Below are 27,841 nucleotides of genomic sequence, written 5' to 3' on the forward strand. Positions count from 1 at the left end.
ACCCCACTCCCAGTTCAGCCCAGCCTCCATCTGCAAGGAGGACCTAATCATGTTACAGTCACTGCCCATTACCCGCCCCCATCCCCACGCTCCTCCCCCTTCCTACTCAGGCATCCCTTCACTCTGCCTACAGACTCGGTCTCATTACAGCTTTGACCAATGGTTAGAAGATCCAACACCAGAGCTTTGCTAGCTAAGTGTGGTCATGGGGACGTCCAAGCATCATCCCCAGCTCCACTAGATAAAGGGACTTCCACAGCCATCTCTGGGTCTTGAGTGGCACCTCTCCCTAGGATACACAGCTTTCAGGTCCCTGGGGCCAGGGACACCCAGGGAGTGTGGCACACTGTGGTAGTGTATGGCCTGTTCTTAAGTGCTGCTAATTCGAGGATGACCCCTGTCTCTGTTTACCCAAAGCATCAGCTAGGCCAGAGTGATGTGTTACAGATGAGTGAAAGAGGAGTCCCTGCTTCCCCCAGAGATAAAGGGAGCTGAGCTGCAGTGTTGCATTGGGCTTCTCAGCCTCCAAGATCTCCTCCCCCTTCCAGAATCCAGACATAACTTTGCATGTTCCCCTTCCTGGGAGAAAACCGACTGTCAGAGGCGAGACACATTGCCCCCTCCCCATTCTTCACCTGAGATGGGTCCTGGCTTTTCCTCATCCTCTTCTACAGTGCCCGGTAGACAAGTGCTACGTTGAGTACAGACCTTGTTAAGACTTGTCCTGTAGCTTGGTATTACAGATGTGCTGTTAGTGCAATAAGGTGAAGGCTGTCTGCCCAGAGAAATATATAATTTATATAAGAAAATAAATTTCATAAATAAAAAAACCAATGCTATTTGTAACTGCATGAAAAATATTAAATACCTAGGAATAAATCTATTGAAAGGTGTGCAAGACCTTGACACTGAAAACTATAAAATATATCTGGAGAAAAATTAAAGATTACCTCAGTAAATGGACAGATATTCCATGTTCATAAATTGGAAGACTCAATATTGTTATTGATTTTTTCTAAATTGGTCTATAGGTTCAATGCAATCCAATTAAAATTCCCGCAAGCCATGTGTGTATTATGTGTGTGTGTGATTGTGTGTAAATTGACAAGGTGATAGCAAAATTTATGTGATAATTAAAGGACCTAGAATATCCAAGAACTTTTTTTTTTTTTTTTTTTTTTTTTGGCTGCATTGGGTCTTCATTACTGTGCCCAGGCTTTCCCTAGTTGTATCTAGTTGTGGAGAGCCGGGACTGCTCTTTGTTGCGAAGCGCGGGCTCCTCATTGCGGTGGCTTTTCTTGTTGCGGAGCACAGGCTCTAGGCGTGCAGTCTTCAGTAGTTGCAACACGAAGCCTCGGTAGTTGTGGCTCGCGGGCTCTAGAGCACAGGCTCAGTAGTTGTGGCACAAGGGCTTAGTTGCTCCGCGGCATGCGGGATCTTCCCGGACAAGGGCTCAAACCCGTGTCTCCTGCATTGACAGGTGGATTCTTAACCACTGCACCACGAGGGAAGCCCAGAATATACAAGAACTCTTGAAAAAAAGTTGGAAGACTTACGTCACCAGATTTCAAGATTTACTATAAAGCTATAGTAATTAATAGCAGGGACCTTTTGGAGCAAAAATAGGCAAATACAATCACTGGAACAGAATAAAGAGTCTAGAATGGACCCACACGTGTATGCTCTCTTGATTTTCATCAAAGGTGTCATTGTAATTAAGTAGAGAAAGGATGGCGTTTTAATAAATGATATTGGAACAATTAGATGTATGTGGAGAAAAAAGAACCCTGACCCTTAAACTATACACAGAAAATAATCCTAAGGTGGATCATAGACCTAAATGTCAAAACTTCAACACTCAAACTTCTAAATAAATACATAGAGTTTTTTTGATATTGGGGTAGGTAAAGATTTCTTAGATCACAAAATGCACTTAGCTCTTAAAAAATGGATAAATTGGACTTAAAAACATCTAATCATCAACAGATACCATTAAGAAAACAAATCAGCAAGGTAGAGACTGATAAATCGTATCCAGAATATAGAAAGAACCCTTACAAATCGTTAAGAAAAATACAAACATTCAATTCAAAATGAGTAAAAGACTTGGAACAAGCATTTCACAAAGGACAAATGGCCAGTAATGTATGAAACTGCTTAAAATAATATCAAAGAATGCACGTCAAAGCAACAATGAGATACTTGATACATTCAGAAGAAAGGCTTTTTAAAAAAACCTGTCATCTAGGGTTGCTGAGGATGTGGACTAACTTGAATTTTCATGTTATTATTTGGCAGATCCTTAAAAAGCCAGACATACATCTACACTATGACGCAACGATTCCACATGCAGACATACACCCAAGAAAGATTAGTTCATATGTCTGTCAGAAGTCTGGTACAAGAATGTTCACAGCAACTTTAGTCAACAGCCAAAATTGGACAACATCCAAATATCCATCAACAGGAGAATAAAACACTTGGTGATGTATTCACAAAATGAAATATTACCAGCAATAATCAAAATGAAAAAAAAATACTAGTACACAGAACAACACAGATAAATCTCAAAAACATTGTGCTAAGGCAAAGAAACCAGACACAGAAGAGTACATACTATATGGTTCCATTCATAAGAAGTTCAAGAATAAGCAAAACTAACCTATGGTGACAGAAATCAGAATAGTCGTTACCTCTGGTGGATTGGGTATTGATTGAAAAAGGCACAAGGGAACTTCCAGGGAGATAGAAATGTTCTATATCTTGAACTGGGTGGAGGTTATGTGGGTGTATACATAGGGAAAAGTTGAGCTGTACAGTTAAGATTTGTGCATTTTCCTATATGAAATTTACCATAATAAAAGAAGTTTTTAATAAGGAGCTTCCTTTATAATTATAAAAGTAAATAAACGCATGCTTTTTACAGGAAATTAAAGCAACTAAAGGAGTGAAACCAAGCCTTGAACCCATTTCTGGGGACATGGGTCTATCTTCAACTCTCTGCAGTTTGAGATGAGATTGAAGGAGGTTGTGTTTTGTGCAGACTCCAAAGACAGATCCAGGGTATGTGGGGGGCAAACCACGCACTCAGTTTCCATCTAGGATGAGGAATATCTTTTTACACCTTTCTTTAGAAATAAAAAGACTGACTTGAACCATAATGAACTGTCTGCCAACGGCGTGTGTGAGCAAAATGCAGCCAGCCAGCCACAGGCGGAAATGTCGTTGCGGCATCCAAGCATCAGGTGGCAGTTGGATTAGACAACCTAGTCTCTTCCCTTGTGGGCTCTGTGCGTGGGTCCCTTTAAGAAATAGCAGGGAGTGGATCTGCATCTAGCCTGGGTGTTAACAGAAAAGACCAAACCCATCTGCTAGGAAACTAGTTCTGGAGTCTGGGCCCTGGTGGAAGTAAAGGGGAAGGGACTGACACAGGACAAGAGTCTTGGTCCTTCAGAAACTGACAATTCCACTCAGAACTATAAACAATAAATTCTGGGGAACAAGACTTTAACAAGGAAAAACAAACAGGAAGCTATTGAAAAGATGAAAACCTGAACCAAGAAAACTGCAGTGGGGATGAAGGGGATGGAGATCAGTTCCTCAGCCCTGAGACACGACTGTTACTTCTTCATCTCTATGCCCATCCATGCCCCTCCCTCAGCAAGCTCTCCTCTAAGTTGTTCTTGTATTCTACAAATTTACCATTTACCCCCTTTAAAAATTATAATGTATTTCAGACATACAGAGGCTATAAGGACTAATGTAATAAACACCTGTGAAACCACTACCCTGTTTAGGAAATAAAGCATTAATACTGAAAAAAAAAAAGTAAGAAAGAAACTGATAATTTGGAGGGAAAACAAAAATAACTCTAAGTGTGGGAGTGAGAACTAGATTCCATTCTGCTTCTGTCTCTGGTTGGCAGTGTGACCTTGTGTGACTCCATTGCCCTCTCTGAACCTGCGGGCTGCCCTGGGTGGTTCCCCTACCTTCCCCATTACAGATGTCCTTTGAGGCTGCATGGGGGTCCTAAGGCAAAGGTACTGGGTTGAGTGACTGCGGTGACTGCCATGGGAGACAGAGAGACTTCAGGCCTCATCTCTCATCTCTGATGAACCACTATAAGGGCAGACAGTCCTGCCCCCTCCTTGCTTCTCTGACCCAGGTCACCCCCAAGATATGCCAGACTCCCTCCAAGCTATCCAGGCCATATTGGATCACCTTGGAGTGGGGACCCAGTCCACCCACCCCAGGTCATTTTCAACAGGATCTCTGCCAGACAGAAGGTAATTTGCTGGATGGGTGAGCAATCAGAACTTACTCAAGCCTGGGCCACTTTAGGGCTTAGGCCTCACCCCGGAAAATGGAAAGCACTTTAGGCCATAGCAATCGGGCACTTCCTTGATTGCCCTGGAGATGTGAGCCCCACCCTGCCTCTCACAGCTGCCCTGGAGAAAAAGAGGGAGACCCTAGAAAGCCACAGGAGCAGAAACAAGGGAAGCCAGAGGCCAGGGACGCTGGTACAAATTGTTGGACTGCTTGCCTACTGTCTAGAACTTGTCTCAGTGGATCTGGAACATCGATGACCATTCTGATCGCCTCGACCACCTTTGAGAGAACCCCCTTGCTCGTATCAAAACGGTCCCTTTTGGTCCTTTGCCCTGGACCTTTGACATTCTGGACTAGTTCTGTTCTCACTTGTGGCTGAATGTAACATGTGTACAATAAATCATCTCTTTTGCTGTCTTAGCTGAAGAAAAAAAAAAAGAGAGAGAGGCTCTGGATCTCATCCAAAACACCCAGTCCTAAACCTTCCCTGGTTCTCTACCGCCTCTGTCATTGCTGCTGCCTTCTTCTCCCCTCTCCTGCCCCGCTTCTTGGGGTTACAAATGAATTTTAGCAAGTAGGAAATTTGCAAACACGGAATCTGCAAATAATGAGAATCAACTGTATGTTGCACTGGCGGGTACTGGAGTGACCTCTGAGTCAGCCTGGAAGAGTCCCAGGAAGGGAAGATTCCCCTGGGAAGTCCCAGGAAGGGAATCTTCCCTTCCCTGGGAAGGGAAGATTCCCAAAGAGATGAGACTTTGGCTGTGACCTGAAATACAGAGCGGTCTAGACAGGGGGTCTGTGACCAAATAGGTCATGTGGTGTAACAGAGAGCTATTTTTTTCCTATTCCTAGGTAATTTGTTGCTCTCATAAGTGTGGTCTTCTCTTTCCCCTTATCTTCTAACTTAGCACTGGACAATAGAACTTTGTGCAATGATGAATATGTTCTATAATTACATGAATACAATAACCACTAAGCACACGTGGCTGTTGAGAACTTAAAATGTAACCAGTAGGACTGAGAAACCGAATTTTTTTCATTTAATTTTAATTATTTTGCATTTAAATTCAAATAGCCACACATGGTAGTGGTTATCATGTCAAACGATGCAGTGGTTTTGTTTTTTTAACATTTTTATTGGAGTATAATTGTTTTACAATTGTGTGTTAGTTTCTGCTTTATAACAAAGTGAATCAGTTATACATATACATATATCCCCATATCTCCTCCCCCTTTTGTCTCCCTCCCACCCATGCTATCCCACCCTTCTAGCTGGTCACAAAGCACCGAGCTGATCTCCCTGTGCTATGCAACTGCTTCCCACTATCTATTTTACATTTGGTAGTGTATATATGTCCATATATACACTAGCACTCTCTTACTTTGTCCCAGCTTACCCTGCCCCCTCCCCATGTCCTCAAGTCCATTCTCTAGTAGGTCTGCGTCTTTATTCCCATCTTGCCCCTAGGTTTTTCATGACCTTCTTTTTTTTTTAGATTCCATATATATGTGTTAGCATACGGTATTTGTCTTTGTCTTTCTGACTTACTTCACTCTGTATGACAGACGCTAGGTCTATCCACCTCATTACAAATAGCTCAATTTCGTTTCTTTTTATGGCTGAGTAATATTCCATTGTATACATGTGCCACATCTTCTTTACCCATTCATCTGCTGATGGACACTTAAGGTTGCTTCCATGTCCTGGCTATTGTAAATAGAGCTGCAATGAACATTCTGGTACATGACCCTTTTTTTTTAAAATAAATTTATTTTATTTATTTATTTATTTTTGGCTGTGTTGGGTGTTCGTTGCTGTGTGCAGGCTTTCTCTAGTTGTGGAGAGCGGGGACTACTCTTCGTTGCAGTGCACAGGCTTCTCATTGCAGTGGCTTCTCTCGTTGTGGAGCATGGGCTGTAGGCACATGGGCTTCCGTAGTTGCGGCACATGGGCTCAGTAGTTGTGGCTCACAGGCTCTAGAACACAGGCTCAGTAGTTGTGGCACACGGGCTTAGTTGCTCCATGGCACGTGGGATCTTCCCAGACCAGGGCTCAAACCCATGCCCCCTGCACTGGCAGGCGGATTCTCAACCACTACGCCACCAGGGAAGCCCACATGACCCTTTTTGAATTATGGTTTTCTCAGGGTATATGCCCAGTAGTGGGACTGCTGGGTCGTATGGTAGTTCTATTTCTGTTTTTTTAAGGAACTTCCATACTGTTCTCCATAGTGGCTGTATCAATTTACATTCCCACCAACAGTGCAAGAGGGTTCTCTTTTCTCCACACCCTCTCCAGCATTTATTGTTTGTAGATTTTTTTATGATGGCCATTCTGACTGGTGTGATATGATATCGCATTGTAGTTTTGATTTGCATTTCTCTAATGATTAATGATGTTGAGCATTCTTTCATGTGTTTGTTGGCAATCTGTATGTCTTCTTTGGAGAAATGTCTATTTAGGTCTTCTGCCCATTTTTGGATTGGGTTGTTTGTTTTCTTGGTCTTGAGCTGGCTGAGCTGTTTATATATTTTGGAGATTAATCCTTTGTCTGTTGATTCGTTTGCAAATATTTTCTCCCATCCCGAGGGTTGCCTTTTCGTCTTGTTTGCAGCTTCATTTGCTTTGCAAAAGCTTTTAAGTTTTATTAGGTCCCATTTGTTTATTTTTGTTTTTATTTCCCTTACTCTAAGAGGTGGATCAAAAAAGATCTTGCTGTGATTTATGTCAAAGAGTGTTCTTCCTATGTTTTCCTCTAAGAGTTTTATAGTGTCTGGTCTTACATTAAGTCTCTAATCCATTTTTAGTTTATTTTTGTGTATGGTTTTAGGGAGTGTTCTAATTTCATTCTTCTATATGTAGCTGCCCAGTTTTCTGAGCACCACTTATTGAAAAGACTGTCTTTTCTCCACTGTATATCTGTGCCTCCTTCGTCATAGATTAGTTGACCACAGGTGCGTGGGTTTATCTCTGGGCTTTCTATCCTGTTCCACTGATATATATTTCTGTTTTTGTGCCAATACCATATTGTCTTGATTACTGTAGCTTTGTAGTATAGTCTGAAGTCAGGGAGTCTGATTTCTCCAGCTCCATTTTTTGCCCTCAAGGCTGCTTTGACTATTCGGGGTCTTTAGTGTCTCCATACAAATTTTAAGATGTTTTGTTCTAGTTCTGTAAAAAAGGTCACTGGTAGTTTAATAGGGATTACATTGAATCTGTAGATTGCTTTGGGTAGTATAGTCATTTTCACAATATTGATTCTTCCAATCCAAGAACATGGTATATATCTCCATTTGTTTGTTTCATCTTTGATTTCTTTCATCAGTGTCTTATAGTTTTCTGAGTACAGGTCTTTTACCTCCTTAGGTAGGTTTATTCCTAGGTATTTTATTCTTTTTGTTGCAATGGTGAATGGGATTGTTTCCTTAATTTCTCCTTCTGATCTTTTGTTGTTAGTGTATAGGAATGCAAGAGATTTCTGTGCATTAGTTTTGTATCCTGCAACTTTACTAAATTCACTGATTAGCTCTAGTAGTTTTCTGGTGGCATCCTTAGGATTCTCTATGTATAGTATCATGTCATCTGCAAACGGTGACAGTTTTACTTCTTCTTTTCCAATTTGTATTCCTTTTATTTCTTTTTCTTCTCTGATTGCTGTGGCTAGGACTTCCAAATCTATGTTGAATAATAGTCATAAGAGTGGACATCCTTGTCTTGTTCCTGAACTTAGAGGAAATGCTTTCAGTTTATCACCATTGAGAATGACGTTTGCTGTGGGTTTTTCATATATGGCCTTTATTAGGTTGAGGTAGGTTTCCTCTATGTCCACTTTCTGGAGAGTTTTTATCATAAATGGGTGTTGAATTTTGTCAAAAGATTTTTCTGCATCTATTGAGATGATTATATGGTTTTTATTCTTCAGTTTGTTAACATGGTGTATCACACTGATTTGCATATATTGAAGAATCCTTGCATCCCTGGGATAAATCCCACTTGATCATAGTGTATGATCCTTTTAATGTGTTGTTGGATTCTGTTTGCTGGTATTTTGTTGAGGGTTTTTGCATCTATATTCATCCATGATACTGGTCTGTAATTTTCTTTTTTTGTAGTATCTTTGTCTGGTTTTGGTATCAGGGTGATGGTGGCCTCATAGAATGAGTTTGGGAGTGTTCCTTGTCAGCAGTTTTTGGAAGAGTTGAGAAGGATGGGTGTTAGCTCTTCTCTAAATGTTTGATAGAATTCACCTGTGAAGCCATCTGGTCCTGGACTTTTGTTTGTTGGAAGATTTTTAATCACAGTTTCAATTTCAGTGCTTGTCATTGGTCTGTTCATATTTTCTATTGCTTCCTGGTTCAGTCTTGGTAGGTTATACATTTCTAAGAATTTGTCCATTTCTTCCAGGTTGTCCATTTTATTGGCATAGAGTTGCTTGTAGTAGTCTCTTAAGATGCTTTGTATTTCTGTGGTGTCTGTTGTAACTTCTCCTTTTTCATTTCTAATTTTACTGACTTGAGTCCTCTCCCTCTTTTTCTTGATGAGTCTGGCTAAGGTTTATCAATTTTGTTTACCTTCTCAAAGAACCAGCTTTTAGTTTGATTGATCTTTGCTATTGTTTTCTTTGTTTCTATTTCATTTATTTCTGCTCTGATCATTATGATTTCTTTCCTTTTACAAACTTTGGGTTTTGTTTTTTCTTCTTTCTCTAGTTCCTTTCTCTAACCTTCCTTTAAGTTTGGATTGTTTATTTGAGATTTTTCTTGTTTCTTGAGGTAGGCTTGTATTGCTATGAACTTCCCTCTTAGAACTGCTTTTGCTGCATCCCATAGGTTTTGGATCGTCATGTTTTCATTGTCATTTGTCTCTAGGTATTTTTGATTTCCTCTTTGATTTCTTCAGTGATCTCTTGATTATTTGGTAAGTGATTGTTTAGCCTCCATGTGTTTGTGTTTTTTACATTTCTTTCCCTGTAATTTATTTCTAATCTTGTAGCATTGTGGTCAGAAAAGATGCGTGACATGATTTCAATTTTCTTAAATTTACCAAGGCTTGATTTGCTACCCAAGATGTGATCTATCCTGGAGGATGTTCTGTGTGCACTTGAGAAGAAAGTGTAATCTGCTGTTTTTGGATGGAATGTCCTATAAATGTCAATTAAATCTATCTGGTCTATTGTGTCATTTAAAACTTGTGTTTCTTTATTACTTTTCTGTCTGGATGATCTGTCCGTTGGTGTAAGTGAGGTGTTGAAGTCCCCCACTATTATTGTATTACTGTCGATTTCCTCTTTTATAGCTGTTAGCAGTTGCCTTATGTATTGAGGTGCTCCTATGCTGGGTGCATATATATTTATAATTGTTATAACTTTTTCTTGGATTGATCCCTTAATCATTATCTAGTGTCCTTCTTTGTCTCTTGTAACATTCTTTATTTTAAAGTGTATTTTATCTGATATGAGTATTGCTACTCTAGCTTTTTTTTTTTTTTGATTTCCATTTGCATGGAATATCTTTTTCCATCCCCTCACTTTCAGTCTGTATGTCCCCAGGTCTGAAGTGGGTCTCTTGTAGACAGTGTATATATGGTTCTTGCTTTTGTATCCATTCAGTGAGCCTGTGTCTTTTGGTTGGAGCATTTAATCTATTCACTTTTAAGGTAATTATTGATACGTATGTTCCTATTACCATTTTCTTAGTTGTTATGAGTTTGTTTGTGTAGGTCCTTTTCTTCTCTTGTGTTTCACACTTAGAGAAGTTCCTTTAGCATTTGTTGTAGAGCTGGTTTTGTGATGCTGAATTCTCTTAGCTTTTGCTTGTCTGTAAAGCTTTTGATTTCTCCATCGAATCTGAATGAGATCCTTGCCAGGTAGAGTAATCTTGGTTGTAGGGTCTTCCCTTTCACCACTTTAAATATATTGTGCCACTCCCTTCTGGCTTGTAGAGTTGCTTCTGAGAAATCAGCTGTTAGCCTTATGGGAGTTCCCTTGTATGTTATTTGTTGTTTTTCCCTGGTTGCTTTCAATAAGTTTTCTTTGTCTTTAATTTCTGTCAATTTGATTACTATGTGTCTCGCCGTATTTCTCCTTGGTTTTATCCTGCCTAGGACTCTCTGCACTTCCTGCACTTGGGTGGCTATTTCCTTTCCCATGTTTGGGATGTTTTTGACAATAATCTCTTCAAATATTTTCTCTGGTCCTTTCTCTCTCACTTCTCCTTCTGGGACACCTATAATGCAAATGTTGTTGCATTTAATGTTGTCCCAGAGGTCTCTTAGGCTGTCTTCATTTCTTTTCATTCTTTTTTCTTTATTCTGTTCCATAGCAGTGAATTCCACCATTCTGTCTTCTGGGTCACTTATCCGTTCTTCTGCCTCAGTTATTCTGATGTTGATTCCTCCTAGTGTATTTTTCATTTCAGTTATTGTATTGTTCATCTCTGTTTGTTTGTTCTCTAATTCTTCTAGGTGTTTGTTCTTTAATTCTTCTAGGTCTTTGTTAAACATTTCTTGCATCTTCTCGATCTTTGCCTCCATTCTTTTTCTGAGGTCCTGGATCATCTTCACTATCATTATTCTGAATTCTTTTTCTGGAAGGTTGCCTATCTCCTCTTCATTTAGTTGTTTTTCTTGGGTTTTATCTTGTTCCTTCATCTGGTACCAAATCCTCTGTCTTTTCATTTTGTCTCTCTTTCTGTGAATGTGGTTTTCCCTCCACATGCTGCAGAATTGTAATTCTTGCTTCTGCTGTCTGCCCTCTCTGTATTGATATTTGTATGTTAATTTTATATCCCATATCTTTTATATCCCATATCCTTATGGACTTTTCTTGTTTAGAGGAGTTTTTCAGTTGATTCACTTGGGTTCTCTTGGAATACAATCATTGGCAAATAAATATAATTTTACCTACTTTCCAATTTTATTTCTTTTTTTATCTAATTGCATTGGCTAATATCTCCAATGAAAGGTTACATAGTAATAGTAGTGATAGTGCATATCTTTGTTTCTGATTTAGTCGAATTTCTAAGTGTGATTTCTTCCTTTTTTTATATGAAAATGATACAAACAGGTGACAAATGAATTGTTTTGTCCCCCAAGCTTGCTCCTCCTCCAGTGCTCCCTCTATTACGGAGGGAGCTCCTCTATTGCTCCCTCTCTGTTCCCTAAATTAGAAATCTAGGCATTGGACTTCCCTGGTGGTACAGTGGTTAAGAATCTGGCTGCCAATGCAGGGGACGTGTGTTCGAGCCCTGGTCCAGGAAGATCCCACAAGCTGTGGAGCAACTAAGCCCGTGCACCACAACTACTGAGCCTGTGTGCCACAACTAGTGAAACCTGCATGCCTAGAGTCCATGCTATGCAACAAGGGAAGCCACCACAATGAGAAGCCCTCTCATCACAACGAAGAGTAGCACCCCTTGCCTCAACTAGAGACATCCCACGCACAGCAATGAAGACCCAATGCAGCCAAAAGTAAATAAATAAAATTATTAAGAAAAAAAGAAATCTAGACATCACCTTCATTTCTCTCTTTCCCTCTCCCTCTCTCACCCTTTCTCTGTCAACTATCCAGGCCAAACAGCTACCAAATCTGTCTTCTTTCTGTTTCCACTGCCACCACCTCTGTCTTGTACTCTTCATTACCCAGGAACATTTCAAGAGCAGCCTCTTCATTAGTCATCCTGCTTCCACTTTCACTTCCTTCAATCCTTTCCCCACAAAGCAGATGATACAGTCTTTCTAAACTCTTAATCATCATATGGTTCCCCTACTTAAAACTTGTCAATGGCTTCTGTCTGCTCTTAGGATAAAGAGAAAAATCCTTTTGGTTCACAAAGCCCTGTGCCATCTGCCTCTGCCTACACTTTTTTAGAAATGTAAATCAATTTTGTAGAAATGTAAATCAATTTTTAAACCTCTTCAATGGCTTTGGCTGCTCTCAAAATAGAACTGAAACTCTCACTGTGGGCTGCAAGGCCCTGGGTGAGCTGGTTCCCACATAGCTCTCCAAATCCATGTCACACCATCTACCCTCTCCTTCACGACTCACTGGCTGCACAGTGTTCTTTCAGTACTTCAGATACACTAGGTTCTTTCCTACCTCTGGGTTTTTATGCTAGCTGTCGCTTCTACCTGCAATACTTTCCCCCAAGCTCTTCAAATGTCTGTCTAATTCTCCTCCTTTGTGATTTGATTCAAACATCACTTTCTCAGAACATTCTTTCCTGAGCATCTGATTTAAAATAACCTCCAGATAAAATAAATAAAATAACCTCCACACCAGTTCCCTCTATTAGTGCATCCTGCTTATTTCTTTCATGGTACTTATGGCAATCCGAAATTATCTTATGTGCGTGTCCATTTATTTGTCATTGGTGCCCACTAAGAATGTAAGCTCTGTTTTGTTCACCACTCTATCCTCAAAGCCTAATCGATGCATGACACATAATAGGCCCATTATAAATATTTGTTGCGTAAATGGATAACCAGGGTCTTGGGCCAGTCAAGGACAGATCCGGAAATCCTTCTTTGCAGTGTTAAAAGGTGTTTCCCCTTTCTTCCAGCAGGTGGAGTCAAAGCCACATCTGGTCCTCAGCAGGGGTGGAGTGGAGGGGTACGTGCTTTGCCTGGCTGAGGGCAGAAGGACAGTGAAGAGGGAGAGGCAGGGTTTGTTGTAGTGTTGCTGGATCCAAGCGTAGAGGAAGTCAAGGTGGCAGCGTCTCCCGAAGGACAGGAAAGTATGAGCTGTCCAGAGGCACCTGGAGCAGCCAACGATCCAAGGAGTCCCTGGGATCCCAGATCGCTTTCCCACTTCCCCCACCTATCCAGCCTCCTAAATCACACCCCCAAGAGTCAGCAAAGGGTCTTTGAGGAGAACCACTTTCTGTGAACATGAAACTGGAGAAGCAAGTGTTTTCAATTCTAAATCCCCAAGGTACAATGGAGGGAAACTGAGACCGGGGAAGCCTCCTAGTGGGTCAGTGGGAGTTGGGTCTGGCTGACAAAGCCCTCTCTAGTCTTAGCTCATTCATTCAGCTCCACACGCCCCACCCCTCCCCTCCATGCCTGGCCCTGGGCGCCGTGTGGGCGACCATGACGAGGGCATGGATTCCCAGAGCTGCCCCAAAGATGCAAGGGACAGGCATAGCTTTCGAGAGGCATGCTGGAGCAAAGGCACACTGGACCAGTGTCTGCCAAGGGGCAAGGGCCAGAGGTGTGTTCCAGGGCCAGACAGGTGACCTGCAAAAAGGGCTGCATCTAAATCTAGAGCTGGGGAAGTCGGCAGGGGTCTTGGATTTCCTCCTGAAGACAATGGGGACTCAAAGGAGTTTCTAAACAGGAAATCTACTAGGTTATCTTGGATAGCTTGCGGAAGGAATCAAATCTGATTTGAGATCAAATCAGTCAGTCAGCCAGTGAGCATGCTGGTATAATCATCCAAGGTGAGAGAAGATAAGACCTGAGAAGTAATTGCAGGGATGGGAAAGAAGTAAGCCTGGGTGGTTTAGGAAATTTCTGTTTTAAAGATGGGATTTGGTGGTTATTGATCAGAGTGGAGGGAGAAAGGAGGTGTGAGTGGACCTCTGCAAATGTCATCTTGGAGTCCTTGAACGCTCCAGCTACGGAGGTCAGACCAGAGCAGCCTCTGACCCTGAGGGCAGCTCCAAAGGCAGCAGCAGGACCTGGCTTGGTGGTGGCAAAACTACTGAATGGAAATGTTCCTACCTCACTCAGAGGGAAGTTATGAGGACTAATTAAATTGATATTTATTAAGCATGTGTAACAGTGCCTGTTATTAACACTTTATAAATTTTAAAAAGTGGTTGAGGGCTTCCCTGGTGGCGCAGTGGTTAAGAATCTGCCTGCCAATGCAGGGGACACGGGTTTGAGCCCTGGTCCGGGAAGATCCCACATGCCGCGGAGCAACTAAGCCCGTGCTCCGCAACTACTGAGCCTGTGCGCCACAGCTACTGAGCCCGCGTGCTGCAACTACTGAAGCCCACGCACCTTAGAGCCTGCGCTCCGCGACAAGAGAAGCCACCGCAACGAGAAGGCCACACACTGCAACGAAGAGTAGCCCCCGCTCGCCACAACTAGAGAAAGCCTGCACGCAGCAAGGAAGACCCAACGCAGCCAAAAATAAGTAAATAAAATAAATAAATTTAAAAAAAAAAGTGGTTGAGTAGAACTTCATCCAAAAAATGGAGCTCCAACTCAAAAAAGAAAAAAAAAGCCCCAAACCCAAAGTAAAAAGCAAGCCTAAAGAGTCTAAGCACGCCTCTTCTCTGGGCCTCATTTATCCATCGATATAGAATAAAGAGGTTGGATTGGTAGCCTCTTGATCCTGCCAGTGTTGCTTTCCTCATTTTTTGGAGTTTCATCTAAGTGTGTAAAACCCAATGACTTGGGGCTTCCCTGGTGGCACAGAGGTTGAGAGTCCGCCTGCCAATGCAGGGGACACGGGTTCGTGCCCCGGTCTGGGAAGATCCCACATGCCGCGGAGCAGTTGGGCCTGTGAGCCATGGCCGCTGAGCCTGCGCGTCCGGAGCCTGTGCTCCGCAATGGGAGAGGCCACAACAGTGAGAGGTCCGCGTACCGCAAAAAAAAAAAACAAAAAAAACCCCCAATGACTTGCTGAGGCAAGTTCCTACCAGCTTGTGAGGGCAAATTATTAAATTTTCAGGAATTTTGCAGGAGAGAACAACTGCTGGTAACTTGAAATTGGCTATAGTGAGAATATTTACAGCTTGGAAATAGGCAAATGCTACAAACTAGGCCTTCCCCACCATCCTCCTCCCCGCCACCAGTGGTGAGACCCCCTCCCCTCAACCAACACATACACCCAGCTGGGTACATTCCCGCCTTCCAACACTGTCATTATCAGTGGTGGAGGAAGAATCACAGGTCTCTGGGGACCCCACAGGGACCCAGTCACAGAGTCTGCCCCAGCACAGCCAGCGTCACATGCTCAGGCAAGCCTAGGGTGGGAAGCAGAGCATGCGGGCCTGAGTAGAGCAAACTGGCCGCTCTCAGACACGGGGGAGCAGTGGATAGTGGTTAAGGCACTAGTCTCGAAGACCCGGGATGTTACTCCAGTTAGGTCTCTTTTGGCTGTGTGAGTTTAGCTAAGTCCCTCTCAACACTGGGGCTCAGTTTCATCATCTTTAAAATGGGGACAGTCCTGGCCTAGCAGGATGGTTCCCAGGATTAAGTGAGAACATCAGCAAAGTGAGAGGAAAGCTTCCACACCTGGGCCTGGTACAGACAGGTGTTTAGTAAATGTTAGCTGATGCTGTTATCACACCTCCACACACATTCTCGCCCCCCAGGGCACCTGCGGCTGAGCGCTCCCTCACTCTCTGCACCTTGGCACAGAACGGCTCAGTGTCAGGACAAAGACAGAAAACAGGCAGCTCCGTTTCCCAGCTTTTATGAAAATTAATAACATTAATAGCTCACAGACATATACAAACACACAGACTGCTATGTACATGGTCATTAAGTTATTAATTAGTCTCTGTATAAAACGTTTCTACATTAGTGTCCCGGGCTAGGCCCGATCAGTCCTTGTGGCATATTCACAGTAGCAGCCCCTGGGCTTGGCCCCTGTGGTGGGCAGAGGGAGGCTGGTGGCTGTGTGAACAGCCCGCCTCGCGATGGGCACAGGAGGCGTCCTGAGTCGCTCACTCTTGAGTCTTTGGCTCCCTTCCTGGCATCTGGAGACCAGCTGTTCAGTGAGCAGGCAAGCAGGCCCAGATTCCTCATCTGGCCTGGCGACCCAGGCCCTGTGCATGGTGGCTTCGGGCCACCCAGCAGGCCCTAGAGGATTCTGGCTAGTTCTGTAGAGTCTGTGTCAGAGCACCCCGAGCTGCTGGCCTCTTCCCTGCAAAAGCCAGAGGAGACGGGCTGGAGGAAGCACCCTCACCCACCTGCTTGTTCCCCGCAGGATCTTGGCTCTGAGGTCTTAGCTCGCTGCCAGGCTGGTCTAAATCACAGGACGTAGTTTGCTCACTCCCACTCTCAGCCCAGAAACTGCTGGTAGGTTTGTTCGCTGTTCTTGCAGCCCACAAGGCACCCCAAGCCCCAGTACCACGCCCTGGCCTGGGCGAGCTGGGCTGGCGCAACTCACTCCACCCTGCCCTCTGGTCTCCGCACCTGAGCTCCTGCACACCAGGAGAGCCGTGAAGAGTGTGGGCTCTGGAGTCAGAACACCAGGGCTCAAACCCCAGCTCTGCCCCTTATCACTTGTCACTCTTCCTGGTTAAGCCTCAGTGTCTTCATCTGCAGAGTGGGAATCATAGGCATCTCTGACACCCAAGGTTGTTGGACGACCATAGGAGATCACGAGTACATTCTCTAAAATGTAAACTCCTTGAGGGCAGGGATTTATCTGTTTCATTCACTAGAGCAATGCCTGGCACGTAGGCGTCCCATTAAGTACTTGTTGAATTAATAAATGTAAAACCACTCAGCCCAGGCAGGCAGCCTGTGTTCAAGAAATGTTAACGGCCACGGTGATGAATCAGCCGGGGGAAAGGGCAGAGGAGGAGCTGTCCAGGGAAGATGTGTGGAAAGCAAATCTGGCTTTGGCCCCAGGAGGTACTAGCCGAGGGCTTAGACTAGATGATGTCCCCTCGTCCACCTCCCTGTCCCTTCCTCACTCACCTCAGGGCCTGCAGGGCCTTCTTGTTCTGCCGCCGCTTCTCCTCGTCAATGGGGTACAGCTTAAAGAGCAGCAGGCCTATGAGGATGAGGACTATGGGAGCCATGGTCACCAGCATCTTCAGTGTGAACTTGACACGTGCTGGCTGGGAGCAGCCACGGGTCTGGTACCCAGTAAAGCTGTGGGACCCAGTGGTTAGGGGAGTGGTGAGGATGGGGCACCTGGGACCTACCCCTGCCCAGCACTGCCCAGACTCCCCCCCACTCACTCCAGACTGAGGGTGGAGATGCCCAGGGAGACTCCGGAGGCAAACTTGGTGAAGAAGACATAGAAGGAGAAGAAGATGGGCTCGGTCCCATGGATATGGGGCTGCTTCAAGTGGAAGTCATCAATGACGTCAGGCAGCATGGACCTGTACACGGTGGTGGCAGCCGTGAGCACCCTTCCACCTAGCAACCCCAGACCTCCACTAGCCCATGTGGTCCGTGTCAATAAGAGTGGTCCTCTGAGAGTTTGCAGTCCCACAGCTCACACACAGTTCAATGAGGAGTGGGCAACTTCATGTGAATAAAAAAGACGGCCCCTTCCTCCAAGATGAAGTAGCCCCAGATCTAGTTGCTCAGCTAGGCAGGTATAGAGTGCAGGCTAGATCTAAGCCCCCATTTCCCACCCTGACTAGATGTGGTTGTGCAGTTCACAACCTGTACAACTGTACTGGGAAGACCCGCCCCACCCCCAACCTGGACCCACAGAATGGCCTGCAGGGAGACAAGCCCCACAGGATTCTCCCTAAGGAGCTTCAGAACTGGGGGGTGGGAGGCTGGGAAACATACCCCGGTGGGCCTATATATACTTACCAGGGTAGTAAGAAGGCAGCTGCTACACTGACGCCAGCTGCCACAGCTACCACATATGTGACAATCAGGTTACTCTCCATGAGGGCCACCAAGATGAGAAATGGCACTGCTGACTAGGGGAGCGGGCACAGGAATACGAGTCAGCTGGGAAGCTCCCATCAGTAGCCCCCAAGTCAGCCCAGGCCCTGTCCTTCAGCCCCACTCACTGAGATCCCAATGTACACAGCCATCTTCTTGCCAAACCGGGTTAGGAACCACTGCCAGATGGGGATGGTGACTGTGGCCGAGAACTGTGGATGGGCAAAGGGGGAGGAGAGGGAAGTGGGTTAGAGCCATGGAATACCCTCTGCTCTTCCCAGGACTCTAAAGGTGCTCCCAGCCCTGCTCAAGAGACAGATGGCATCATCTGGACAGTTGAGGACAGGCACCCGATCGCTCTTCAGGGGAGCTGAGAGCGAGTCCCCATCTCATCTCCTGCCTTCTCTGAGCACAGAGCTCCGGAAGTTCTGGCTTCCACACCTTTGCTTTTGCTATGCTCTCTACTTGAACATCTAACCCCAAACCCTTTCTTCTTTTTCCCCCAGTGTAATTGAGATATAATTGACATATAACATTGTACTAGTTCAAGGTGTACAACATAAAGATTTGATATATGTACCCAAACTCTTTCTTTCATCGTCCTACCTAAGCAGTGGTAGGTCAGATCCAAAGGTTCTGAGAAGCCTCCCTCATCCCTCATGACCTTGGGCCAGTCTGGGAAACGTCCTCTGGCTATCCAAAGAACCATCTCGCAGCCTAAGCCACTTCGGCCACCCTCGGGGCCCCACACGCACCATGATGGCCAGGAGCAGATTCTGGAATTCGTTACGAAAACCCAAGGTGTAGGTGCAAAACAGAGCGAAGTTCCCCTCCACCAGCTGGGGGACAGGAGAGCGCGGTGGGAAGGAAAGGTAAGGAAACAGGTGATGTAGTTGGGGCTGAGCCTCCATGACATTCCCCATGCTCCAGGGACCCCTGCTCACTCCGCCTCCATTCCACCTGTCCCTCGGGCTTTGTCCCATCCTGAGTCCAAGGCCTACCCCGCCCCTCGTTCCACATACCCCCTCCTGCCCAGGCTGAGCATATCAGGGCCTGACTCACCATGAAAGCCAAGGAGGTGAAGAGGAAGCCGGCAATAAGCTTGATGTACGGGCCATGGCTCATGACCAGCCGGAGGCCCCGAAAGAAGGGCATCGGCTTGGCCTGCTGAGTCTCGTAGGGTTCTGGGGGCCAGAGGGGACGGTGAGGCAGGAGCAGAGGCCCCTCCCCAAGCCTGAGGCCCAGGCAAAGGGACAAAACCACCCCACGCTGGGGCCTGCACCCCTCCCCAGGACCCCTCACCTCTCTGCTCCCGCACGCCCAGGGTCAGGATGACAGCGCAGATGACATAGATGGAGGCAATGACCCCTGCCGCCAGCAGGTATGCGTTTTGCTGTAAAGAGGGGAAAGGTGACATAGAGAAACAGTCAGTCTGATTTCATCCCAGCTCCCACCAGCTCTACTCAATGACCTTGGATCAGTCCCTTCTCTGGGGGCCTCACTGTCTCTATCCGCGAAATGGGAAAATCAGCCTGCGCCTGCTGTTGCTTCCCAAGGCCAAGTCCAGGTGAACAAAAGGTTAAGAAGGCCAGGCTGTGGAGTCTGAGAGCCCACAGTTCAAAGCTCCCCAAATCTAGTTTCTGCAACTCACTAGCTCGATTACCCTGGACAAATTATTTAGCCTCCCTGTGCTTCAGTTTCCTTATCTGCAAAGTGGGCACATTAACACTTTGTATAACAGATGCCCAACATTTACAAACACTAGTCATTATTAATATTTTGAGGATAATGGCAGAATCACCCCATCGTTCCTCATCTCCCCCAGCCCTGCCCTGCCAGGGCCTTACCGTTTCTCTGAGCGAGGTGGCGCTCTGCGTGCGATTGACACCTTCCAAGGCTACTGTAGAAGCATTGGCGTCCTGGACACAAGGTGTATGTGCTTGGCCCACAATCTGCCCCTGGATTGCTGTGCCCAGCACTGTACCTAATACCTCCACGGTCATCCCTGAGCAGGAAAAAGCAAGTCCTTTTGAGGTGCCGCACGGCTTGTGGGCCCCCAGGGAGGAAGGTCAGATGGATATAAGCCCAGCTCTAGCCACAGGCGATAGTAGCAGCTCCAGATAGGATGGGTACTGGGTACTGGGGTAGACAGCACCTTGGCCTAAACTCATGGCCTCGCTATGTGACCTCTCCCTGGTCCTTCCACCTCCCTGGTCTCACCAGAGCAATAAGTTATTTTTAAGATGGTTTCACACCCATTCCCAAGAGCAGGGAGCTGGGCCCACAAGGGAAGAAACATGGTAGGAGGGTCAGGGAGTGGAGACCCTGGGTCCCTGGTGGGTGGGCTCAGTGGGCTGGGGAGACTTACGATACGCAGTGGCAGAATCCCGCTCACTCTGTTCCGTGCTGATGAACATGGTGAGAGCTGAGTAGGGAACGTGGAAACACTGGCATGGAAGAGAGGCCCTCGGCCAGTCAGACGATGGACAGACAGATGTGGCTTCGGGCACCAACCCCGGAGGCCCCAGGGACTTCCCGCACCCCTGCCCATACTCACCGTGACCAGCGTCTCAAAGAGGCAGTAGAAAAGCAAGTACCACAGGGTCTGGCCCTGTTGGAAGTCAGGCACGAACCAGATGAGGAAGTAGGCAATGATGGCCAGGGGCGTGGAGAAGATGATCCTGAGGAAGGGGAGGGTTTGAGTGGAGGCAGGATGCCAAAACCCCAGGATCAGGGCCCAGGCTGGACTGCTCTGCAGCCCCACAGGGTGCCCGGCAGGAAGGAAATTCATCCCCCTGGATGTACCCGCCCCAGGGTCTCTGGGAAGGGACTGATGGCCCAGCCCAGAAGGGCACACTGAGGCAGGGCCCCCAGCCTACAATCCTGAGCATGGGGTATGAGGTCAGACCCTCCTGAGTCTTGCCTGCATCTCCCCAGGTGTGAAGGCTCCAAAGACAGGGGCTTTCTATGGGCTGAGGGGCTGAGAATGCAGGCCAAGACCTCAGATGGTGGGGCAGGGAGGCAGTGGGGGAGGAGACATCCCAGTGGGATCTCACCCATGTGTGCATACACAGGAGTGGGGGAGGCCAACTCCAGGTGAAGGTGTTGCTTCTGGAGCAGCCAGAGGGGAGGACTGGGTCCAGTGCCTCCCCACATGTGAGTCCCACACCATCCTAGTTAGATCTCAGGATGGTCCAACTTCACGGCATCAGTATAGAAAGGCAGCAGAGAACCATGGTGAAAAGGCCTTTGGAGCCACACTTCCGGGATCCAGTTCTGGCTCTACCAGTAACTATAAATAACTTGGTCTGGGGCAAGTTATTTAACTTTTGAGGTTCATTTTACCAAATTATCGTTTACAAACGATAATAGTAATAGCACCTACCTTACCTTCAACACTTACTCAAGGAATATTCAAGTGTCAACTCTGTGCTGAGCACTATTCTAATGACTTGGGACGTATCAGTAAACAAAACAGACAAGTCATTGCCCTTGTGGAATTTACATTCTAGTTGGCAAACAAAAAATAAACATAAGATATATACTATCCAGCCTTAAAAAGGAATGAAATTCTGACACTTGCTACAACATAAAACTTGAAGACCTTATGCTAAGTGAAATCAGCCTGACACAGAAAGACAAATCTGGCATGATCCCACTTAGTCAAATTCACAGACAGAAAGTAGTTGGTTGCCAGTGGCTGGAGGGGAGCAAGGAATGGGGTGTTAGTGTTTAACGGGTACAGAGTTTCAGTTTGGAACAAGTTCTGGAGAGATGGTCACACAACAATGTGACTATACTTAATGCCACTGAATTGTACACTTGAAAATGGCTAAAATGGTAAATTAAAAAATTTTTAAATAGTGTATTCTACCACACACCAAAAAAGCTACATAACATAGTAGACGGTGATTAAGTGCTGTAGAAAAAAGAAGGAAAGCAGGCTAAAGGGGATTGGGAGTATGTGGGTACGATTCACAAGCAGGTGGCCAAGGTAGCCCTCACTGAGAAGGTGGCCTCTGTGCCAGGCCTCAAATGAGAGGAGGCAGTTGGCCTGGCAGAGGTCGCGGGGCAACAGGGCTCAGGTGGGAAATGTGCCCCAGCAGGCCTGGGGAGGAGGAAGGAGGCTAGGGGGCCAGAGAGAGTGGCGTGCGCATGGGAGATGGAATTAGGAAATGAGGTTGGACAGGAAATGGGGTGCCAGGTCATGTAGGGCCCAATAGGCCATTGTAAGGACTTTGGCTCTATTTCACAGGGTTGAAGTCGTTTTGAGACTTAAGTTGCTATTAAAATGTAGAACAGTTCTTGGGACACAACAAGTGTTTGCTGTGATTATCACACCAGGAAAGCTCAGCGGGAGACTTCAGGGAGCTGCCGAGAGCACTGGGCTGGGAATCAGACCTCAGATCCATCCCTGCTGCATCTCCCATGGGACCCTGCTGACACTCTGCCTCTCAATGGGTGGCCGGGAACTCCAGGAAAGTGTTCCGTCAGAGTCTTCCTCGTCTGAAACGGAGGATTTAAATGCTGGCTGAGGGCAGGGACTGGTCTGAGGCCTGGGAGAGGGGGCCCCAGGGCTCAGGAGCCCTGGAAGGCCCAGCCTCTTTCTACACCGAAAGCAGAAGGGGTGCCAGGTCCCAGGTCCTAATGGGGGTGGATGAAGAGGAGGGTCATGTACGTTACACGGCAGCCCTCAGCATGCGCTCAGACAGGGGTGGGGGTACCACTCAGAGGTGTCGCCAGGAGTTCTCACCCTGACAGCTGAGGCCACGTGCTGAATCACAAACCAGCCTGAAGGGCCCTCAGCTACTTCACCAAGCTGGTTGCCGCACGTGCCTGCGTGGGCGAGACGTCCTCAGATCTCACCTCCCAAAGGGAGGGCTTCCTCTGCTCTCCTGCCCTTACTCTACCCCACCCCTCCCAGATCCTCAGAGAACCAGGGCTCCTCTGGCAGCCTTCCCCAAACACTCCATCCAAGCAGCCGGGGCTGAGGAACCAAATGTGCTGGGAGTAACCCGGGCTGCTGCTGCTTCGGGCTGGCCCGGGCTGCTGCTATTACTGCTGCTGCTGCTTCAGGCTGGCCCGGGCAGCTGCCTGCCATTGGCTGTGCCTTATGAGGAGATGTGGCAGCTCAGCCCCGCCCCTGAGTGGCTGCCAGGGGGGCGGGTACCAGGCCCAGTCTCAGGGGCTGGCTCACCGGGAACCCCAGCAGCCTGTGCAGGTAAGGCAGACTCTCCTGCCCACTGGCCCTGAAGCTTGGATCAAAGGCCCCAAGCTGGGCCTTTGCCAGGGGCTGGCGGGATTTCAGTGGGAGGGGGACCTCGTGGGAAAGGAAGCTGTGCTGGGGGGCAGGGACTGTGGGAAGAGCTTTGAAGGCCTTGAAGGCCGGAGACCAGGTATGGGCGCCCCTGGGGCAGGAAGGCGCCCACTCGAGCCTGGATGGGCTAGAGATGAAAGGGGCATGTCCCCCCCCGCCCCCCAACCACCAAGCAGGATGTCCTGGAGAGAGCCAGAGCCCTGGCCTGTCAGCCTGTCCCTCGCGCCTGCCTTTGCCAGCTGATCTGTAGCACCACCACCCCCCAGCCTTGCCTCAAAGCCTGAGGCTGAGGCCTGTAGGCTCTGTGTCAAAGGAAAAGGTAGTTCTCACGGTCCAAGGAACCAGAGGTTATGCTGTCCCTTCTGGGTTTTACCTTCCACGCTTACCCCTCCACCAGGAGCCACTCTGCAGGGGTGCCAAATTATACTTAATAAGTGCCAGAAATGGTTCTAAGCACGTTACGTATTAAAAAATTTAATTCTCACCACAACCCTGTGAGACAGGCATAATCATTATCCCCACTTTGCAGATGAAGAAACTTGAGGCTGAGATGTTAAATGTCTTGCCCAAGGTCGTACAGCTCTAAGTGGCTAAGTCGGTATTCAAAATGAGGCAGGCTGGCTCCAGAGTGTAACCTTTCAACGATTATGGGAAGTGATGGAGCGGGAGAAGTTAGAATTCCAGCTTCATGGAAGGGAAAAGGACCTTGGGGAGGAATGGGGCCTGGGCCAGGGGAAGCCGCTCAGTCTAGCAATTCGGCCGGCCTGGGTATGAACTGGCAGGAGTTCCAATGCCCATGCCTGGGGCAGCTGAGACCTTGCTGGGGTTTCTGCATCATTCCTCCTCCTCACCCCCCCAGCCTGTGACAAACCATGTGGAAGGACCACGGGGTAGCAGACATGTCAGAAGCCCCGCCTTCTACCACCTCAGAAGGAGCATTTTCTACTCACCAGGGCATGAGGCGGCCTAGGCGGGTCCAGGGGGATTTGCTAATGCAGAAGCCCACCAGGGGGTCTGTGATGGCATCCCAAGCTCGGCCCACAAACAGGATGATGGAAGCAGAGAAAGGATCCACCTGGGATGGGGAACAGGCAAAAGATGACTTCCTCATCCTTCAACTGATGGGCAACATCCACCCTCACCGATGGGCAAAGGCAGGGCTCCCTCCCTACTTCAGCCTGGCCATTAGGACCCTGTACTGCTCCCACCCAGGCCTTAAGCATCATCACTTGCCTTGTTAATAATGACAACAACAGTTTCCCAACAGAAGTAGCACTGTGTGTCTCCTTGGAAACTTTCCCAGATATTTCCCCCTAGGTCCTCCCCTCCGCTGCCCTTGAAAAACACTCCCATCAATTAGAATGAATCCAGAATTCAGTTCCTTGCCTCCCTCTCACAAGCCCCAACCACCTGATATCAGAAATAGCATTTGCTGGGTCACCGCAGTGGCCCTCAATTTCCCCATCTGTATAATGGGGTTATGACCCCTATCTTACAGGGTCAAGCTCTATCTTGGATGTGGAAAAAGAAATCAATAGAAAAAATGTTGAAAAAGTAGACTGTTACTGTCACTACCCATTCAAGCTATCCCCCTCCCCCCAAACCTTCTAGGCCTAAATAGACAGTTTCTCTGGACTCTTCCTCATCCATCAATAGGCTCTACTATTACTATCGCTCCAGGAAGCTGGAGAGGCCTCTCCCACACTGCAGTTTCCCCAGTCTGACTTTTCTAACTTTTTACATTTTGACAGCAGGTTCCCCATTATTTGCACCCCATTTAGGGTCTGGCCCATGGGAGTTGCTCAAAAACTAGCTGCTTAAATTAGGTCATTTGTCTTTTCTGGGGCTTAGGCTTCCCCATCTATTAAGTGAATACAAGATGCCTTGCTTGCAAAGTCACCAACCCCTGAGCCAAGCCAGCTACTGCTGTCCAGCTGGGGGTATTGTGTGCCAGTCTCTTCTAAGAACATCACAGCGGGCTCCATTCTATCACACCACCGCCTACCCCTCCAGGCTCTGTTGCTCTTGCCAGGCAAGGAGGAGTGAGCTGACCTTGCCAGCTAACAGGCCTGGGGCAGAGACTCCCCTTCTGGATACTCTCCAAAGCCTTCTTATTTCTCACCCGCTGTGGCTCTGAGAGGCAGGAGAGTAGGGATTCCCAGTCCCATTTCACAGATGGGGAAACTGACCCTACCCTGGAGTCCGTAGTCTCTCCCACCTTGGGGTGATGGAGGAGCCCTAGCGGGCTCAGCTCACTCACCTGAGCTACATCCAACAGGTAGATCTGCAGGAAGAACCCCAGGGCACAACCCGTCACCTGGTAGGGTGTCCCCCCAACTGCATAGCAAAGTTTGTTGCAAATGGACAACTGGTTTTTCTTCTTCGACTCCTTCTGGGAAGAAGAGGAAAGAATGAAAAGAGATCCACGATCCTGGCCTTCATCCTGGAAGTTTCCAGAGACAGGAAACTCTGGAACTTTGCCAGGAGGAACAAGTCTGCCTTGCCCTATTCCCACCCAGGGAGAGCTCACTTCCCACAAGAAATGAAAGGTATTCCCTGTTCTTAAAAATCTGGAAAAGGGGAATCCATACTGAGGAAGTAGCCCCTAAGCCACCCCACCCCAAACCCAGATCCTTATCAGCTCGTCTTCACTTAATGACTCCTCCAAAGGCCTCAGTTCTGTTTGTTTCCAAGTTGGAGAGGGAGCACGCGCCAGCAATGGACCTGTCCCCACCTGGCACCAGCTGCCACAACCTGAAAATCCTCTTGCCGCCAAGAGCTGCCTAAGCCCAGCCCTGGCTTCTGCCCTGGTTCAGAGGCTAGTGAACCTGCCTACTGGGTGAGGGCTCTAGAGATCCCTAAGGGCCCAACCCAGCTGGCTCTAGGCCCAGCTGTTCCTTCCATCTGTCCCAGAGCCTCCCTGGCCCCTGGAGGCAGCCAGACCTTCAGGCAAACCCAGGAGCTGTCCTACCCTCCCTCTCTCCCTGTCCCCCTCCCCCAGTTCCCAGAGAATCTTGGAGAGGAGAGGAAAGTCCTCTAGGTGCAGGGCTGGACCCTCTCTGGGTGGGGCACTAGGGAGGTTAAGGTTGCCCAGGGAAAGTAGATTACTCATACACGGGAGCAGCATAATTGCTTTCCCAGGCTTCTTCCAAGGATCGGTTAATAAAATTAAAACGAAAAGGCAGTCACCTCCTAGATATCTAGATATCTTTTGCCTGGGATCCCTCCCTGGGGCCGTCTGATGTCATTGGGTCCTTCATTATGTCCAGAGAGCTGGGAATGGGGCCGAAGGTCAAGACGCGCAAAGCTCCGCGCGCGGGCCGATACCTACACTGACACAAACGCCTGCGGAATGCGGCTCCTTTAAGAGCAGAGCCCTTGCTCTTATGAATGAACTTGAGCGGCCCTCACTGCGGAGTTGAGAAGCAGGCGTAGCATGTGGGGGTGGAGAGCAGGGGGATGAGAGATTTGGGACCAAGTTGGGCTTCCCAGATTTCTGGGGTCTCTCTGGCGTCTAGGGCAGCAAAATTAAGCGTCTGGTCACAGAGGAACGGAAACCGACTAGGCAGAGCGGAGCCGGGCACAACGTGGAGCCGCCGGTGGGGCCGCTCCCCAGAGACACCCAGAGTGGGGGGTGGGCAAAAGGGGGCCAGCGCCTACAAACCTTCTCCATCACTGCCTGCCTCCAGGGCACCCCAGGGCCCTCTCCTGCCTCTGGGTCCTCCTGTTCCCGGCTTAGCCCAAGGTGTCCCAGAACCAGGTTTATCCCGTGACGCCCCAACCTCAGCCTGCCGCCCACCCTTGACCCTCCACCCGGGGTGCCCGGCCCTCACCTTCACCTGGACCGGGCGTTCACCGGCTTGGAGGATGCCCGTGGGCAGCAGCCCCGCGGCGGAGCCGCTCTCGGCGCCCTCTCCTTTGGCCATGAGCCGCGGGCCACGCCGCCCCGGACCGGGAAGCCGGGATGTTCCTCTGCTCCGCGATGTTCCTCTGCTCCGCGGGCCTCCGCTCCGCCCGGGCTCGCGTTGTAGTTGTAGCCGCCGCCGCCGCTACGAACGCCGCTGACTCGCTCACTGCACTCCCCACGCGCCTCTTAAAAGGTTGGGCCCTGCCCTCTCTAACTGGCCAATCCTGGAGCTCTGCTACACCGCCGCCAGCCAATCCTGGAGCCCGTCGGGCCTCCCGCCGGCCCAAACCCCTCTGCGGCTTGTGCCACCAAGCCACGTTCTCCAGCCTGGAGCCCGCGTCTGGCTGCGCGCCTCCGCGCAACCCCGGGGTTAAAGCCGGAGACCCACTTGACAAGCACGAGGAACTGAGGTCCAAGGCTAGAAGTGACCTGCCCGAGGTCCCCCAGAGTGAGTTCTACCTGAGTGAGATCTACACCCCAAGACTTCCAACCCCCAGGCCTAGGAAAGGCAGAGGCTTGGAAACCTACTGCCCCCTTTAACGTCTGGAGTCAGTTCGAGTCTCCCTCTGCTTCAAACCTGGAGCATATAGCGCTGACACTTTCCTAACCGACACCCCTCACCCCTCCTCCAAGACGGACCATTTCTTCTTCCCGACATTGGCATCTGTGGGGCCCTCGCGATGGGAGAGAA

The 27,841-nt window shown here is 48.1% G+C and overlaps 1 protein-coding gene across 8 annotated transcripts; it reads right to left on the reverse strand.

The window, feature by feature from the left end:
* Positions 1–15,742: 15,742 nt before the first annotated feature.
* Positions 15,743–27,299, reverse strand: MFSD2A (MFSD2 lysolipid transporter A, lysophospholipid). 8 transcript variants are annotated; one of them, XR_014296862.1, is made up of 14 exons: positions 27,077–27,299; positions 25,504–25,635; positions 24,194–24,318; positions 20,484–20,607; positions 20,295–20,373; positions 19,774–19,931; positions 19,229–19,319; positions 18,989–19,110; positions 18,682–18,765; positions 18,055–18,138; positions 17,849–17,961; positions 17,260–17,403; positions 16,994–17,069; positions 15,743–16,211 (listed from the first exon to the last, which is right to left on the reverse strand). XR_014296862.1 is itself a non-coding variant. In XM_082656299.1 (14 exons), exons 1-14 carry the CDS (start codon positions 27,167–27,169, stop codon positions 16,148–16,150), a joined length of 1,587 nt encoding a protein of 528 aa, XP_082512425.1. In that variant the 5' UTR covers positions 27,170–27,299; the 3' UTR covers positions 15,743–16,147. The 8 variants fall into 8 exon arrangements, 5 of the variants coding, with proteins under 5 accessions (XP_082512425.1, XP_082512424.1, XP_082512426.1 ...); XR_014296863.1 differs by having other exon boundaries at positions 15,743–16,609; XR_014296864.1 differs by having other exon boundaries at positions 16,484–17,170.
* Between the last annotated feature and the right edge of the window lie 542 nt (positions 27,300–27,841).

The sequence above is a fragment of the Grampus griseus genome (assembly GCF_964374135.1).
Source record: "Grampus griseus genome assembly, chromosome: 1".
Classification (NCBI taxonomy): domain Eukaryota; kingdom Metazoa; phylum Chordata; class Mammalia; order Artiodactyla; family Delphinidae; genus Grampus; species Grampus griseus.